Source organism: Phaenicophaeus curvirostris, chromosome 7 (genome assembly GCF_032191515.1).
Source record: "Phaenicophaeus curvirostris isolate KB17595 chromosome 7, BPBGC_Pcur_1.0, whole genome shotgun sequence".
NCBI classification, from domain to species: Eukaryota; Metazoa; Chordata; class Aves; order Cuculiformes; family Cuculidae; genus Phaenicophaeus; species Phaenicophaeus curvirostris.
The window spans coordinates 21,274,865-21,288,385 of NC_091398.1; the positions used below are offsets into that span (position 1 = coordinate 21,274,865).

Consider the following 13,521-nt stretch of genomic DNA (forward strand, 5'->3'; position numbering starts at 1 on the left):
CTCTTAAGTTTTCCCCAAGAAGCTTCAGTAAATAGTCTAGAAGATTTATAATGATCAAAGACTGAAAATCCTTCAGGTATCCTGGTTCAGTTAAAACAGTTTTGAGAAAGAGTTTCAAAGATTTTGTATAATGAAAAAAATTGAGAAGACCACCCTGATAATGGTGCTAGTTTTACATGCAACATTATATCCTTTTACAAGCTTATTGCATTGCTTGTGGCTCTTGGAAATAACTTAATTTTTAATTTTAAGGAAATAGTAAAACTGATTTTGTGCTGTTGATACTATCAGTAGCAAATACATTGAGTCTTCTTGCAGTCTCTCGTATTGTTAGAGTTGCAAATATTTTCTTTTTTCATTTCAGGTATCAACTCCTGTGCATCGTCCCCCTGTAGCCACCTCTGCCTGCTTTCTTCATCTGGACCATTGTTTTTTTCCTGTGCTTGTCCTTCAGGATGGATGCTTTCTCCTGATAACAGGAACTGCATGAGAGGTAGGGCAGTAATAATGAGAGATGAAAAAAAAAATGACCTGGCACTGTCATATCCATCCCTCTGTCAGGCAGAAAGCGTACTTCATATCTGTGGGCTGTTGCTAAGGAAATCAAGGTTTGGGGCTGTTCCAGGCAGATTTCATTTAGGAAGCATGGAATGTATTTGGCCTAAAGGCTTGGAGCCAGTTTCTGGAAAAAACTCAGTCAGAGATTCAGATACATCATTTGGGGAAAACTGATTAACTCCACTCTCTTTTAAGAATGCTTTTCTGTTGAAATACGTCTGGAAGGAGCTTAGTATCAGTTAAAAATCAACATTCTGCCAGAGTATGTTTTCTTCTTCTCATTACAAATATTTAGCCTAGAAACCTATTTTTAAGAGTTACAATGGTAAGGATGTAGGAGTGCAGGACTTTGCCATTCAAGTCTGTGTCCTCCTTGTCTTTGACTACCACATCATATGTCCCCTTTCACCAGTCAAGCTCCAGTTTAAGACTGATTTGGTTTCTTACTCCTAAAAGTCACTGAACCTCACAATTTTGATTTCTGGAAACCTTTGATAACATTTCTGCTAAAATATAGTCTGTCTGTAGTTTATGCCCATTTCTTATGCCATTTTTGTCCTTCATGATAAATAGCATCAGTAGTTCTCCTTCATCCCTGGCATATGTTCTGTTTTATGTACTTGAAGTAATTATCACATTCTTTCTCAGCCTGTGGTTTGCTAAGTAGTAGGATACAATTTTTGATAGCTTCTAATCAGGAGAGATCCTGTCCCTGTTCCTTATCCCTCTCTTCAGCCTGTCTGAGTTAATGCATTTTGGAATTCAGATCAAAACGTAACAGTTCGCACATTTTTCTCTCCAGTGTAAAAAATCAGTATGCCAAATGCAGGAATCCTGGAAACACACCCTAAAATTACAGATACTACAGGTGATGCAGATGTAGCAAAGCTAATCTTTGCAAACAAAACTTCATATCAAAAAGTACCACTAAACTTTCTTTGCATAGTGTACAGACCCCCAGTGATTTTAGAGGATCCCTTATCCAGTTGATTTTAAAAAAAAGTCACAAAAGTTCACCTTACTGGCAGGCTGTTTGTGAGTAGAAATTTGACCAGATTAATTTTGTCAGATGAAGCATTCATTATTGATTCTTCTATCAGTTGTACAGATATAAAGTGTGTTCTGGTATATCTCAAATAAGGAAGCTTCAAATCACTAAAATTATATAGAAATTATCTTTGGGATGAGCTAAGACTAGAAATTTCTGTTAGTCAAGAGATTCTTTTCTTTTAAAACTACCTAAATTTTAAAAGCCATGTCATGCTGTTTCCCTGCTTGATACTTAATGTGTTCTTTAAAGAGCTGTATTGCATTCATGTTTTATTTACTGGCAGTGAGAGAACTACCTATTTATCTAATATAAGATGAAGTGCAAGTTTGTTTGATCTATTTAAAAAAGAGGGTATCTTTTAAAAATATGTACTGGTTTTAGTATGTGCAGGCTTATAGAGGGATCATGATGAAAGAAATGGAATATAGCAGCGATGAAGTACACGCATGTGTAGAGGTGGACCCAGTTTTGCCACTAAATCAAATTATTGGCAGTTCTTATCTTTATCTCCCACATATTGCAAAGTTCTCTGTCTAGTTACGTGCAGTTGTGGTGCTTTTATGCATTATATAATTGCTCCATGTACGTTCTGTAAGAGAGAAGTAGAAATATCTTGTGAAGGACAATTCTTTAAGACTATATGGACTTTTTTTTTCCTTTCTAAATGGAATTTATGCATTTAAAATAGTATGTAAAAACATCTGCAGATTTTGGGAATTTTTAAAATGTATTTGCTGATTGTCAGCACATCAGAAAGAATTGTACTGACTCCTTTAATGGTAAAAGAATTTATTTATTGCTAATGATTGCAAAGGTATAGGTATTTGCCATTTCTCTTGTAGTATTTACTATGATCCTTATCCTTGCTGTCATTGTTTACTTTAATAGGCTGGCACAAACTTGCAGTAGAAAGGTAAAGCTGAGCTGCAAGCATTTGTTTGCCCAGTGTGTCTATAGAACAATGATATTGCTGGTCTCTGCCCACCTAGTTAGTGTACTAAATGCTGCTAAATTGGTGTTAATGGAAAGACATTGATTCTAGGATTGTGCAATTTGTAGCTTTACATGAGATGAAGAATGCTAATACTATAAGATTGCCTGCATGCTTATTCTACTTCAAACTGCATTCCAGGTTGATATTGAAGATGGTAACATAGCAAGCTGGCTTGGAAACAAAGCAAAGAGTTTGTATATATTAAAATCTTGTAATTGTATATTTAATTAACAGTACATGAGATTTATATGCTTTATCATTTGGCATGTAAACCTATATTAAGAGTTGCAGAAGTTATATTAATGTCTAACTGATCAAGCTACGCAGATTTTAGACCTGTATAGGCCAGCAAACTTCTAAAGTACAAACAGTCTAGCCTAGAGGATTCACATATCTGTATTTCAGCAGGATTCAATAGTGTTGTACTGTGTACAATTAGAAAGGGAATAATGACTCCAGGGTCTTGTATGCATTGGAACAATTTCACATGAATTTATTGGTTCCTTGCAAGTATTTTATAGAAGAGCACTGCCATGCTGCATTTTTTTGAAAAAATTATGGAAGAAGTCCAAGGATATCACAGTTGGAGCTATTTGTCTTCAGCCATTATTTGCCAAAATGTGATTTTTATGCTGAGATGAATGATATCTAAGCTTATGTCAAATTTGACAGATATTTCCAGCTGCCAGAGAGAAGTATGGAGAGTAGTTTTTGAGATGTGCAACCATGCTGTGATTTGTGATTTTTTTCTGTCAAAATTTTCAGTACAAAATTTATATAAAGTATTAAGTAGCCAGTGAAGAAAATCAAAACAAAAAATCAAACAACAAAAAAAGTATTTTTGACATTATAAAAGAGGAAATGGGTTACTGCTGCCTTCTATGCAGCAGCAGCAGCAGCAGCAGCAGCCTATCAAGTGTTAGCTTGTGCCTGTGGAGAGAAGAGGCTGGAATTTGATATTCAAGGGCAAAAACACAAGGAAGAGGGGAATCAGTGTTGGGGAGATTCCCTTCCCCTCATCCCTAGCAGATGAGAAATGAAGTTGCTGACTCACACTACAACTGTCTGATGCATTTTCTTAGCTTATGCATCCAGATCCCCTTTTAAAATAAAATTTAAACATAAGGGTACAAGCTTACTTAAAAGTCAACATATTAAAAGGAAGCATGTCTAATCCCTTAGACATAAAACAAGAAAACAGAATGCTGCAGTTATATTTAATAATAAAGATCAACAATTGCTGTGCCATTGTACCTTGTGAGTCCTGCTCAATTGGTATTACAGCTCTTCTCAGGCACGTCCCAGAAAGCCCTCAGAGCTTTGTCCTGCTGGTTCCCATTCTCAGAGATTTGGAAAAGCTACTGAGAACAGCTGCGTGAATGTACTTCTTGGCCAGCAATGAGTGATCCTACCTTGTTTACTTCCTCCTTGAAATTTGCTTGTGTATGCATCGTGGTTGGAAGTGCTAAAATTTTAAATGTTACAACATGTACAGTAACTGATAACCTTGCTCCTAGTGAGGGAACAAACATAAGCAGATGGTTGCAAAATGTGACCGGTAGCATTCAACCAGTCTTACCATCAGGGAACTTTTGGGTGGGAGAGGGGAAGCCTATAATGCTGCTTTCTTGAACAGAAACAGCTCTGTATGTATTTTATATGTTTTCACAGTTGAACACCCTTTCCTTATTGCTGTAAGAGATAATATAATTTATGGAATTTCTCTGAACCCTGAGGAGAAGATGAATGATGCTATGGTTCCTATAGCAGGAGTTCAGAATGGTGTTGATGTTGACTTTGATGACTCCGAACAGATGATTTATTGGGTTGAAAATCCGGTAAGTTAGTGTTTGTGTTAAAGATGTGCACTAAAATAAGACTTTTTATAAAATAATGCTTTTGACTGAAATATATTAGCATTGCAGGCAAGAATTTTGTTAAATATGATTGAAAGAAAGGGTTTTTTATTGTTTCCCCCCCCATAAGATAAAGAGGCTTCATCTCTTTTCTAAATTAATTTTCATTTTTGTCAGCTGAAATACCTGATTAGTGCTATCTCAGCTCAGCCAGAGACATGAACAGGAAATATCAGAAAGCATTGACAGAACCGTACTCTCAGCTCCCCTTTGCTATAGTCCACTCTTTCTCCTCTCTCTTGATTTAGGATTTAATTCTGCAAACACAGTGAGAACACTTCCCCATGTGAGCAGTAGATTTGACATGGTGTCACTAAATATTAGAGTGGAAACACATGTATCTAGTATGAGCACTTAATGAAGTAACGTAGTAGAAAAGTGTCTTTTTCTTTAAATAGAAAAAAATGTTTGCAAAGTCACAACAATTTCCAGATCTATGAGGCTCATAGATCTAAAAATTAGTTCAAACTAATGGTTAATAGTTGATTATTTGACTAAACAATTTTAATGCTTGTTCTGAACTAAGAAATGATGTATGATCTCTAAAGTTAACTTGACATAAAAAAATTCCCAATTTTTGCATAATGGGCACTTCAAGAAACACGTCTGTGGCAGTGTGGGAGATGGACGTGGTAGGGACATGTGTTCACTCTTGGACGCTTAAGAGCAGTTCTTTTCTCAAGAAAAGCAGTGCTTAGGTCCTCGAGAAGTAGTGATAGTAGATTAGAAGATTTCTGTAGTTTTGTTTTACAGAAGGAATTCATGCTAACTCGTTACCTCTCATCTGCACAAGACTTACAATTTTTCCCCAACCCATTTCCCTTACAGTTCACAGGTTTGAAATAAAAATAAGTTTAAAAGTCAGTCATTTTAAAACCTTTTCTGTCATTCATAAAGAAATTACAATTTATTTCGTTATTTGTTCTTCTAAGATTCGAATGTTTAGTTCCCAAGAAGTATTTAAATAGACTTATTTCGGCAAACCTTTGCCCAAGGAACTAGATAAATACCCAGGAATCTGTGTGATCCTCTGTGCAGTCTGAAAAAGCGTTCTTGATAGATCTCAACCAGCAGACATTTACAAGAAGTTCAAGAGACCTCTAGGAGGTAATGGGTTTGATCTATCCATTAGCAGAGTTGGCAAGTGAGATGCCAGGCGCCTCTGCAGGCTGAGTGTGGGTGTTCTACTTAGTTCTTGAGCTTCAGCCTGATGAATGTGTGGCTGTGGGCTGCGACCCTGGTCTGTACCCCTGACCTACAGGCCTCAGGCTGCTGTTGCTCCCAAACAGAGCTGAGACACCTGTGCCAGTCATGGCTCAGTCTCTGCAAAAAGGTATCTCTCTAGTTTCTAAGAACAGAAGCGTGTTTGCCTTCTTTCTTAATTGTAGTGCTTGTCCATTACCACAAGGCTTCTTCCTTAACTCCATGTTTTACCTCCATCAATTGTGTGCTTGGGTTTTGCTGGGATTTGTCTACACTTGCATAGTTTGTAGCTGTAATTTTACTGCTAGTGTTGGCAACAGCTGAAGCTGTAGCTAGAGCTCTAGTGAATGTCCCTCAACTTGTTCATCTTGTCCAAAGCAAACACAGGAAATGATAAATACCAGTCTTGTCGTTATTCTACTTGAAAAACACTTCCAAAGTACTTTTATCTTCGGCTGTTATGTTCCATAGGTTATCGATTGTAAATGTCAATTACCCTTGTGGTCTTATGTTTTATTATTTTATTATTATATCTGTTATTTTTAGTAAGCTATTACAGCTTATTAGAAGTTTGGTTCTTAAATATATATGCAAGGAAAGAGCAGTATTTTTCTTTACCAGATTTCAGATATAGTCAAGATGGTTAACAGAGGTATTCTGGTAAAAGCTTTTTGAAAATGAAAAACAAATTACATAAATGTGACTATATACAGCTTAAATATATGCAGTTAAACTTCATAAAATGTAGCCATTTTATTTCTGTTGATCAGACTTTGGTTAGTGAATAGAAATGGGTCTTGACAGTGGGTAATTATGATTTAGAATTGTATTTTTGCTGTGTTTATGCATTTCTCTCTACTGGATTTTATTTTTACTATTAAAAGATTACACTATAAACTAAGTGCTCATGTAGCTGGAAGAGAACAGTGGTTTTTGCTCTTGAGATTTTTTCACTTTTCCTATCTTTTCTTTCCAAGGGTGAAATTCACAGAGTGAGATCAGATGGAACCAACAGGACAGTTTTTGCTCCAGCAGCTATTATTGGTGCTCCTATGGGTTTGGCATTGGACTGGATATCTGCAAACCTGTATTACAGTAACCCAGGGACACAATCAATTGAGGTAATTATTTAAGAAGGAGAAATTGAAAGTACGAGCCTAGATTTTTCACTGCTAGATTTTTCACTCCTATTTCACAGGCTGAAATCACTAAATTTCTTTTTTAGTGAAAAATTGAAATTAGTTTTATTTTAAAATGCAAAGAGCCTGTAGAAAAACACTTTGCAAATTTGAATAGATAAACCTTAATTTGAGCATAGTCAGAAAGATTGAAAGCGTTATATTTGGGGAACTTTATTTGTGCACAGATGTCTATTTTTTTTTTCTCTCTCTGTTTCCGCCCCGCCCCCCAACTTCAACTCATTAGACTCTGGTGTTTGACACACGACCTCTCTGATCACTAGAATTACTATAATTATTACTATTCTCACTTCAAATCAGTTACCTCAATGCAGCGTGTCTGATAGCAAAGGAATATTGCCATCAAATGCAGTAAGATCCACTCCCGAATGTTTTGATATCATATTAAGTAGTCTGATGTTATCTACCAGTTAGTGTAGGGAAATAGAGGATAAGCAATATATAATACAGTAATGTCTGTGAGTAAGCCCAGTCATTAATGTCTGTGTCCCAAAATGTAAATACATACTGTTAAATTAAAAGGCAGCTAACTTAAATAAAATTGAACACTTTCTAGAGCAGAATTATGTCATCCCATTCAGCCTATAATACTTTCAATATATTATACAAGCTGAAAGATTAATTATTTTTGTATCTAGGATGCTTACTTGTTAACATAGGCAGGTTCTAAGCTGCAAGCAGCTCATTCAAGGAGTGCACAATAGAGAGGGGGGATGGTTAGCGTACAGAACAATGTGCTTTTTCTTCATAGTATTTGAGAGAATCTTCTGCAATTTCAGCTCCTTGTGGATTTAGGCTTCCTGCCTTTAATTTAAAAATCTATCATAAGTTCCATCTTACATGCTTTGATAAGTTCAATGTTTGATTAGGTCCTGAAGCTGCACGGTGACGTCAAGTACAGGAAAACACTGATTACCAATGATGGCACATCTCTTGGAGCTGGCATGCCAATTGGTTTGACAATTGATCCAGCAAGAGGGTAAGTTTCTAAAATTGCTGTTGTCTGCACATGAATATATTCACCTCATTTTTCTTAAAAAGGGTCTTCACGTCTCATGGATTTGCAGTGGTTTTAATTTTTTTTCCTATTGGTGCAGAATTTATTCATTTTAAACCCTAGAAAATAATTGCATGGCTTCATAAATTGTTGCATAAATGTTTGTTCTCCTTAATTGACCATGTGCTTATATGGTAAAAAAAGGGTTTTAGAATTTTATGATTTTGGAAAAAAAATCTCTGAAAAATCAAAACCCAGAGTAGAGAGAAATCTAAAGACTTTCTTTATAATACCTGGTGATGTCTGTCTTGAGGTCTATGGATAGTAGAAAGACACTACATGGGAATAATAAATCGCTAAATATGATTTTGCTGCTTTCTCCACAAATGAGCTGTAATTTACTTCTTTCCCAACAGAGTACTCAAAATTGCAATATGATTCTTTTGTTATTGTTTCAAAATTAGTGTTCCATAGGACTACAGTAATAATGAGACAGTTCTGCTGGTGACTTGGCAGGCTTTCAGATGAATTGATGACAGACTTTTTGTCCCTTGTTGGGAGTTGGACTACCATGTGCCCTAGATGTTCTTCAGCAGCTGAGGCCAGAGTGGTGCACATATTCTCCATAGCTACATAATGGAATGCTGTTTCATATGGATTTTTTTAACTTGTAATTTTAATTCCGAATTGGAACCAAAATCATTCTGAAACCTTGCAGCCATCTGTGAAACAGAATTAATATTCTCCTGCTTTCTTGTTGTAGTCTTAATACTCTCTTGAGTTTACCTGCTGCTGGTATTATGGGGTGATACAGGGGAGGTTATAGATTTTTAAAAAATGGTTTAATAGGCATTGTTCTTTCTATTCAAGAGAAAAAGGCATTTTTCTATTTTTGTAAATAAGATCTCTTCTTCATTGTGGCCTGATCTCTGATCTGCATATGCTGAAGTATTTAGCTGACAAAGGAGGTGAATTTAAGCATATGCTCAAGTGACTGTGATCCTTTTATCTCCATTACCAGCTTTGCTAACAGATGTGATAACGTGTGTGTTACAGGAAGCTGTACTGGACAGACCAGGGAACTGACAGTGGAGTCCCAGCAAAGGTTGCCAGTGCAAACATGGATGGATTGGGCATACAAACCCTCTTCACTGGAAACCTTGACCATGTAGAGTTCATTACCATTGACATCAAGGAGCAAAAATTGTACTGGGCTGTCACTAGCACAGGAGTGGTAGGAGACATTTGTTTAATAATTGTTTTTTTACCTGTTCATCTGTCTCTGTCTGTGGTTTTCATGAGTAAATCAGTTACTTTAGTTTACTCATGTAAATGGGAGTTACATGACTGAGCAAAGTCTGAACAACTGTTGTTACTAATTACCATTAAAAATGTGATGAATTTGAAGGGTAAATGAGAAATCATTATTGACGTCCTGCTGACGCTTTCCTTCCTGCCTTGTATGTAGGCGTCTCATGCATGAAGAGAATTTAGTAGCATATGTTGCATTTTGATTTTGTATTGTAACATTGAACTTTCATTATAAAAAATGTAATATTAAGCTTTAAACCAATTTCTTAGATTGAGAAAGGCAATGTGGATGGTACGAATCGTGTGACTCTGGTGGTTCATCTTTCTCATCCATGGGGAATTGCTGTATATGATACCTTTCTGTACTACACTGATCGAGATTATGAAGTAATTGAACGAGTTGACAAGTCCACTGGAGCAAACAAAGTAGTTCTAAGAGATAATGTCCCAAGACTGAAGTGCCTTCGTGTGTATTACAGAGACAGTAAGTATTTTCTAGAGAGGCATTTGAGGATATTCAAGTTGTGAAAACTTGAACTTTCCTCAGAGACAAAATACATGCTCTTTCAAAGGAAATAGTTTGATTAGGCTTTCAGAAAAAGCATCAGAAACATTTTACCTGGTTTTGGTAAAGAGGTGTTCCACTGTCCAGTTAAGGTATCTATTAGCACATGTAGTTTTACTAAAATGTTGACTGAATGTGATGTAATATTGACTAAATAACAAATGTTGTTACTTTGGCTTCAAATGTATATGTCCGTTTTATCTGATTCTTGGCCCAACTGATTTTAGATGACAAGAAACCAATGAATGCATTGCTAACACTTAAGTGCTAAAATGTTCAGTAATTAAGATCTTTGCTTTTGTCAGCTGATTATTAATAACATGCACGTGTAAGAATTTGATTATATATACATGGGAGGCTGTGATGATGCAGTTTTTATGTCTTGTCATATGTGTCTTTTGCAGATTCTGCCGGTTCCTCAAATGGCTGCAGTAATAATGTTGGAGTTTGCCAGCAGCTTTGCCTGCCTGTACCTGGTGGATTGTTCTCCTGTGCCTGTGCTACTGGCTTTCAGCTAAATCCTGATAACAGAACCTGTTCCCCGTACAGTTCATTTGTAGTTGTTTCGATGCTTTCTGCAATTAAAGGATTTAGTTTAGAGACATCAGATCACTCTGAAGCCATGGTACCTCTGGCAGGAAGAGGTATGTGAATATTATAGTAGACAAAATCTGATAATGCCTAATATTTTGGCATTTCTTGCTGGCATAGCACATGTTTTAAATAAGTTAGTTTGTATCATAGATAATTTATTACTTTTCAAAATATTTCAGGACGAAATGCACTTCACGTGGATGTTCACATGCCTTCTGGTTTCATTTTCTGGTGTGATTTCAGTAGCACAGTTTCTTCTCAGAATGCAATACGTAAAATCAAACCTGATGGTTCTTATTTTAGAAATGTTATAACAAACGGAATAGGACGAAATGGGATCCGTGGCATTGCAATTGACTGGGTAGCAGGTAAGCACAGTGGAATTTAGGAGAATGTTATTCTTTACAGATTGTTATATTTCTAGACTACCATAAACAGATCCTAATGGAACTATTTTGAATTGAAGTCTTATGATTCTAACTTGTGTGTCTATGGATTGGTTTTAAAGCAAGAGGAAATAATGAATGGCTCTTCTGTTTGTGTGTGTGTGTGTAAAAATGAAAGTTTATCAGAGCAGATGTATAGAACATTTTCTCTCACGGTGATTTCGTATTTGTCTTAAGTCTCTCTTGACTGTGTATTCATAAGTAGCTGTTATGAAGTATACGGATAAGCTTTATTGACATAGTGAAAAACATGTACTGGAGAAGAGTGCTCAAAAGTTGTCTGATGACATTGCTAAGAATAAGAATAATAAGAAAGAACAACCCTTCACCTACCCTCAGATAACTGTGTACAAATCTTATGAATTTTAATGAAAAGGAAACAAAAAAAGAGAAATACACTGTTTTTTAGCTTTAATTTTCCCACTTGCACTTCCTGTTTCTATTAAAACATATTAGAAATTAATTAAAATATTAACTCTTCAGAAAGTGTTCATCAACTCTAAGTAGTTCTTTTGTTGATTAATAGGCTTCATGGGATGAGTTTTAGAATAATTGTCTGTTCTATACACCTTATTTAGTTACTGTATGCGCTGCTGTGCCATAACATGGTTTTTGTAGTTGTGTGTTGTAAAAGGTAAAGGAGCAAGAGTATTTAAGTGCAAGCTAAAGGCTTAGATTAAAAAAAATGCGCTATTGAATGTATACCACTGATTTTTCCCATGGCAGTCAATGAGGATTTAGAAATTAAAAGACTATTGTCAGTGTGGGTGTCTATTTTCTAATTCCTGAAAGTGTAGGCAAGTACCTTATGCGCACATTTTCTAAGATGTTTATGGATATTAATTTTATGATTTAATATTTTATCATCTCATGTTTTTCACATATTAATGCTATATATTAACTTTCTGTTTTGTTTTTCTACTTTGGTTTCTCTTCCTTCTTTAAATACAGGAAATCTTTATTTTACAAATGCGTTCCTGACAGAGACTTTTATAGAAGTTTTGCGCTTAAACAGAACTTTTCGCCGTGTTCTGCTTAAAACTACCATAGATATGCCAAGGCACATAGTCGTTGACCCAAAAAACAGATATCTGTTCTGGGCAGATTATGGACAAAATCCAAAGATTGAACGTGCATTTCTTGACTGCACAAACAGAACAATTCTTGTGTCTGAGGGCATTGTCACACCTCGTGGCCTGGCCATAGATCACAGCAATGGCTACGTTTACTGGGTGGATGATTCCTTAGATATGATTGCAAGAATTCAGCCTGATGGTGGTGATGTTGAAATTGTGCGTTATGGCAGTCGATATCCAACTCCGTATGGTATCACCATCTTTGGAAATTCTATGATCTGGGTGGATCGGAACCTGAAAAAAGTCTTCCAAGCCAGCAAGGAGCCTGGCAATACTGATCAGCCAACAGTAATACGAGACAACATCAATTGGCTAAGGGATGTTACCATTTACGACAGTCATTTCCAGTCACGTTCACCCCTTGACGTCAACAATAATCCTTGTTTGAACAACAATGGAGGTTGTTCTCATCTATGTTTTGCCCTGCCTGACATGCAGACACCCAAATGTGGTTGTGCCTTTGGAGCGCTTGACAGTGATGGCAAGAGATGTTCTATTTCAACTGATAATTTCTTGATTTTTGCTCTTGAGAATGGCCTCAGAAGTATCCACCTAGATCCTGAAAACCACAGTCCTCCCTTCCGCACAATCAATGTGTTGAGAACTGCAGTGGCCCTGGATTTTGACAGCATGAACAACCGAATATATTTTACACAAAGTTTTCGTTCAGGGACAGGAAGAATTAGTTATGCTAGTATTTACTCAGGAACTGGCTCTGGAACAGTAGTTGCATCTGGTAAGTGTACTGCGATGTGATACAAAATAATTCAATAATGAAAAAAGCATGTAGCCCTAGCTTAGCAGGTACTGTTATGCTAATGGTCAAGGTTAAGATGTTATTTAGTTAAGATGTTTGATGAAATGTTCCTTTCAGCTCTTCTCATCAGTTTTTTTCCACTTCTGAGATTCTTATTTCATCTTGACCACAATGAAATAGAAATAGAAAACTGATTAAATATTATTATGTTTATATAAAATTATATGTAATAAATTGATATCACATGAATATCATGGAGTAAGAGATGATTCCGGCTGCTTGGAGAATAGTAACCAGAACTTAGGTCTGCATAAGGAAAAGGTCTTTGTAACTCTACTGCATACAGGGGGCTACCTGAGCCCTAGATATTAGTTCTTTGGGTTTTTAAATGGACAACTTTGCATTGATACCAAAAGGCTATTCAAGGAGATCTTCGGTATTGCCACGTTATGATAGGCAAAGAATATTGCAATATCTCAGGAAACTGTACTGAACTTGGCACGTGTCTGTGTTTGGTTGCATGTGTCTAAGACCTGGGGACTCCAGATGGCATAGCCTTTGACTGGATCAACAACAGACTTTACTACAGTGACTACCTCAACCAGACTATCAGCTCAATGTCAGTGGATGGCTCTAACCGCACAGTGATTGCCCGCGTTCCACGACCAAGAGCTGTTGTGTTAGATCCCTGCAGAGGGTATGTGTTGCACTTTGTATACTTTGCAGGTGAAACTATGACTTAGACTTCGGTGAAGATGACCAGATACTTCCTGTTCTGAGCCCTAAGTTCCAGC

General features: G+C 36.4%; 1 protein-coding gene across 3 annotated transcripts in view; it reads left to right on the forward strand.

Moving 5' to 3' along the window:
• LRP2 (LDL receptor related protein 2) overlaps positions 1–13,521 on the forward strand; it is a 125,835-nt gene that overhangs the window by 63,704 nt on the left and 48,610 nt on the right. For all 3 annotated transcript variants that reach the window (XM_069861157.1, XM_069861158.1, XM_069861159.1), the window contains exons 31-40: positions 365–493; positions 4,275–4,441; positions 6,700–6,843; positions 7,791–7,900; positions 8,975–9,152; positions 9,500–9,713; positions 10,199–10,438; positions 10,568–10,756; positions 11,786–12,706; positions 13,259–13,424. In XM_069861157.1, the coding sequence (XP_069717258.1) occupies positions 365–493; positions 4,275–4,441; positions 6,700–6,843; positions 7,791–7,900; positions 8,975–9,152; positions 9,500–9,713; positions 10,199–10,438; positions 10,568–10,756; positions 11,786–12,706; positions 13,259–13,424 (2,458 nt within the window). The remainder of the gene's footprint in view (positions 1–364; positions 494–4,274; positions 4,442–6,699; positions 6,844–7,790; positions 7,901–8,974; positions 9,153–9,499; positions 9,714–10,198; positions 10,439–10,567; positions 10,757–11,785; positions 12,707–13,258; positions 13,425–13,521) is intronic.